The sequence below is a fragment of the Pantherophis guttatus genome, chromosome 4 (genome assembly GCF_059756535.1).
Source record: "Pantherophis guttatus breed Tessera chromosome 4, ASM5975653v1, whole genome shotgun sequence".
Lineage (NCBI taxonomy): Eukaryota > Metazoa > Chordata > Lepidosauria > Squamata > Colubridae > Pantherophis > Pantherophis guttatus.
The window spans coordinates 36,721,096-36,725,487 of NC_142066.1; the positions used below are offsets into that span (position 1 = coordinate 36,721,096).

The 4,392-nt window shown below is 36.3% G+C and overlaps 1 protein-coding gene across 1 annotated transcript; it reads left to right on the forward strand.

The window, feature by feature from the left end:
- The first annotated feature begins 3,054 nt into the window (after positions 1–3,054).
- On the forward strand, positions 3,055–3,969 carry LOC117669007 (olfactory receptor 14A16-like). Its single transcript, XM_034423097.2, has one exon. The coding sequence runs from the start codon at positions 3,055–3,057 to the stop codon at positions 3,967–3,969; it is 915 nt and encodes a 304-aa protein (XP_034278988.1).
- The last annotated feature ends 423 nt before the right edge of the window (positions 3,970–4,392 follow it).

Genomic DNA, 4,392 nt, shown 5'->3' on the forward strand with positions numbered 1-4,392 from the left:
CCTAAAGAAGTACATATCAGATTTACGAAGAAAACAATGAAAGAAGAAATATATCGAAAAATGAGATAGGAGATAGTTATGTATAAAGGGAGGGAAGTTCTAACACTAAAACAAGTACCGAGAAGGGCCAGGGACAGAAGAAAAGATTACAACTTCTTAACCAGACAATTAAACAAGCTCAAGATAAAATTCAGATGGCTCATACCAGAAGGAGTACTTATTTCATGGGAAGGAAGAAAATTTCGAATTGACACTATAGAAAAAGCCCAAGACTTCGCCGATCAACACCTAGGATATGAAGGAGAACAGGAAAGCAGAGGAAGTAGAGAAGAACAAAACCCTAGTGACCAAGAGGAGCAACTAACAAATAAGGAGGACAAGGAGCAGAAGAGGAGAAGGTTGACAAGAACAACTTTTGATCCTCTGTCCATCTATGCTCCTTGCTAGCCGTTCTCAACTGATGGACATCATCATGATTATTTACCTCATCTTCAGTGTCCTCCCGTAATTCCACCTCTCCCTGATGGACGGTTTCCCCCCTCTAGCCGCCAGGGGGCTGCCCGACTTCTGTATCTCTTTCGTCAATCTATTGGATGATTCAGCTGCTTGCTCCTCCTCTACTACTGTCTGTAGCATTAATGTTGGTTTTGCCAATAATCATCTCTAACCGAACATCCCGAACCCCACAGACCAATCTGTCTCGAGGGGCTTTATCTAAGTTGCTAAATTCACAATAGATAGCTGTTTTCCTGAGGGCTGCCATATAACAACTGATAGACTCACCCTCTACCTGGTCTCTATGGTAAAAAGCATGTCTTCTAGCAATGCAAGATGGTCTAGGAGCATAACGTTCCCTCAATTTGCTTAATAACATGTCCCAAGGAACTGTCTGCAGGGGTTGGGGCGCAATGAGGGCGCTCGCCATCTTAAACATTTCTTTTCCACAAATGCCCAAAAAAAGTGCTCGTTTACGATTGTCTGTGATATTGGTATAGTCATTAGCTTCCAATATACAGTCAAAAAGAATTACATAAGAATCCCACATCTGTGTTTCAGGATCAAACAGAACAAATTGTGGTGAGTTAGCCATTCTCTTTCCAAAACAAGCAGTGTCCACTCATGCATGCCTCTTTTATCTCTACGTTGGCTCAGGGCCCAGCAATCCCACCTTTGTCGCCAATGGAATATGTGGGAGTAGGAATACAGATGAGAAGCCAAACTTCCAGGAGCAATGTTTATTGAAGATAATGACTCAGTAAAACCAACATGCAACTTCCGACTGATAGCCCTTTTTAAAGGAAAACTATCAGCCTTTAACCAATAACATTAAAATATGTCCCATACCTGCATGGCATAAGAAAAGTCTCTGCTCATGCCTGCATGGACATAACACAAAGAGAATAACACAAATGATGAAATATGTGCCAGGGAGGTCTTCTCGATTGCTTTCCACCTCTCAAAATTCACACTGCAATTCCCATTCTGTTAATAATCTGAGATATTATTATTCTATGTGATATGATAACTGGAGGAAGTTATTGTGTTCTTAATGGCCAATTATGGTAATGAGCACACAGAAGTCAGTTTTATTTACATTTGCTAACTATGTTAATAAGCACCAGAAATCATTCATTTTGGTGTACAAATCTCTAGAGGGAAATAAAACAAGATTAATAAACATTCAGAAGAAAAATATCTATAACTGCAGACAGATGTTTCCCTACATGAAAATTAGTGGGACAGCATTGACTTGGTGGTAGAAAGAGATTTGGAGAGATTTCTGTGTAGACTTTAAATAATGAATTAACTATATATTTAACATTGGTACCTTTTCCACATGATAATTATGAAGAATAAAAGATAGTTATAATTTGCAGAAATTTGGACCAAACCTTCATGCATGAACTGATCCCTAACAGGTGAAGTAGCATTGGCAAAGTCGTTTCATAATCTATCAGTATATGAAAAAAAAAATGAATGCATTGTAAAATATGTTTTTATTTTTGTTTTTAAACAAATTAAGTATTATTGTTGAAAATGTGTTGAAAATGTGTTGAAAATGTGCTAACATGGCATTTGACACTGTTAAAAAAATGCTGAGATGTCAGAGTTCAAAGGTACAATATGTTGTGTCTCATTTTCTTTCCAAACTCCACTACAAACATTATTGGTTTGAATTGGATGGGATACTGTCTTTTCAAACTGAGTTTGATTGTTCTTCTGATTGTTGGATAAGGGGATTTATTAATTTATTCCCCTAATATTTGAGGTCTATATTTATATTTAACAGTGGTATAATTGTCTCTTTATCACCAAGTGAATATCAAAATAGCAATTATATTGTAGCTAAAATTCAATCATTTTCTATTTAACAATATGCCATTAAATACATATTTAATAATATTATCTGTATGTATTAATTTGAAAGCAATTTATTATATTATTTTAGCCTAATATATGGTAGGGAAATTGAAATAAAAATATTGCCAACATAAATGCACTTGGAGAAATTACAAAGAGGAAATGTCTTCTCTCAAGATTTCAAAGAAAGAGATATAGCAAATTGTTTTTATATTTATTGGGTAGATTTACATTGCCTTTCTTCTAGAAGCACAAAGCACCATACATTGAAATTCTTCAATTTTCCAACACTACCGCAATCCCGTAGGAGTGCAGACAAATTATGATGGGTCCAATTATTCCGAGTAATCTTTCATTGATGAAAAAAGACCGAAACCAAGTTTGTTCTCCCCCTAGCCAACTGTTTTGATCACTTCACAAGATAACAAAACTGAAAAGAGGAAAAAAGAAAAAATGTGAGGTTGGTGGTTGGTCCTTTAGTAAGGCAGGTAAAAAAGGAAAACAATGTACTCTGATATGCCCCTCCTACATCTCTATTTTCCATGCTCTGATCTTCAGTTCATTCCATCCATAATTTACATTTATTGTTTTCTATTCTCACCACATATCAAAATGCCGACACCAAAATTTAATCTAACTGAATTTCCTTCTTCTGTTTCCTTGCAGTTATGCTGGATTGGTCATAAATAACACATGGAGAATAAAACCACAGTGCCTTACTTTCTGCTTGTTGAATTCTCAAAAAATCGGCATCTGCAGCTTTTGCATTTCTTCTTCTTCTTTGTGTTATATCTGACAACTGTAACAGCAAATCTTCTCATCATCTCTGCAGTAGCTTTCGACCGTCGGCTGCACAGCCCCATGTACTTCTTTCTCATGAATTTGGCTCTACAGGACATTGGATCTGTTTCAATCATTGTCCCCAAATTCATGATAAATTCTCTCATGGACACTAGACACATCTCTTATTCTGGTTGTGCTGCTCAAATCTTTCTCTTTATCTCCTTTGAAGCTTCTGATTTCTCCCTCCTGACAGTTATGGCATATGATCGGTATGTTGCCATTTGCTATCCCCTGCACTATGAGATGGTGATGAATTTGAAATACTGTATTGAAATAATAATTCTAGTGTGGGTTTCAGGTCTCCTCTATGGAACATTGCATACCACTGGCACTTTTTCCATCCTTTTTTGTTCTAATGTGGTCAACCAATTCTTCTGTGAAATTCCACAATTGTTAAAACTATCCTGCTCTGGCATAAATCTACTCGAGGTTGGAATTCTTGTGGCCGGTGTCATCGCTGCAATAGGTTGTTTTACTTTTATAGTTGTATCTTATGCAGTGATCTTCAAGACAGTGTTAAGAATCCCTTCTGAAAAAGGAAGGCAAAAAGCCTTATCCACTTGTATTCCCCATCTTACGGTAGTGTCTATGTTATTACTAAGTGGATGCTTTGCCTATCTGAGACCTTCCTCTAACACTCCATCTTACTTAGATATTGGATTGACTGTTCTGTATTCCCTCCTTCCACCCCTGTTCAATCCAATCATCTATAGCATGAGAAATAAGAATATCAAATATGTTCTTTCTCTACTGTGGAGGTTTTGATAAATTCTTTTAATGTTATTTATATTTGTATATGTTTTCATTCTTTTCCTTCTGTTAATAAAGTGATAAAAGTAGAAATGGATAGTTGGGATGGAGGTAAATCCAACCTCTCAAACAAGAGTACCATACAACATGAGATGTTATTTGCAAAAATCCTGCATCTCTAATTACTGTCAATTTAGTTTATCGCTGCTAAATATGCATGTTTGGCAGCTCTGGAATTCCCAAAACTTGGGAAATTTACTGGGAAAATCACATTGTTGGGTTTGATAATGACCCCTTGTGATGGAATGCTACCGATACTACAACTGTGTAGTAACATAGAATTTTATTCTGAATTTGTGGAACTTTCTGCTTTTTGAGATAAACCAGTCAAGAAGCCAATTCCTCAAGTGTACCTGAATTATACTTTTAGAATATTAA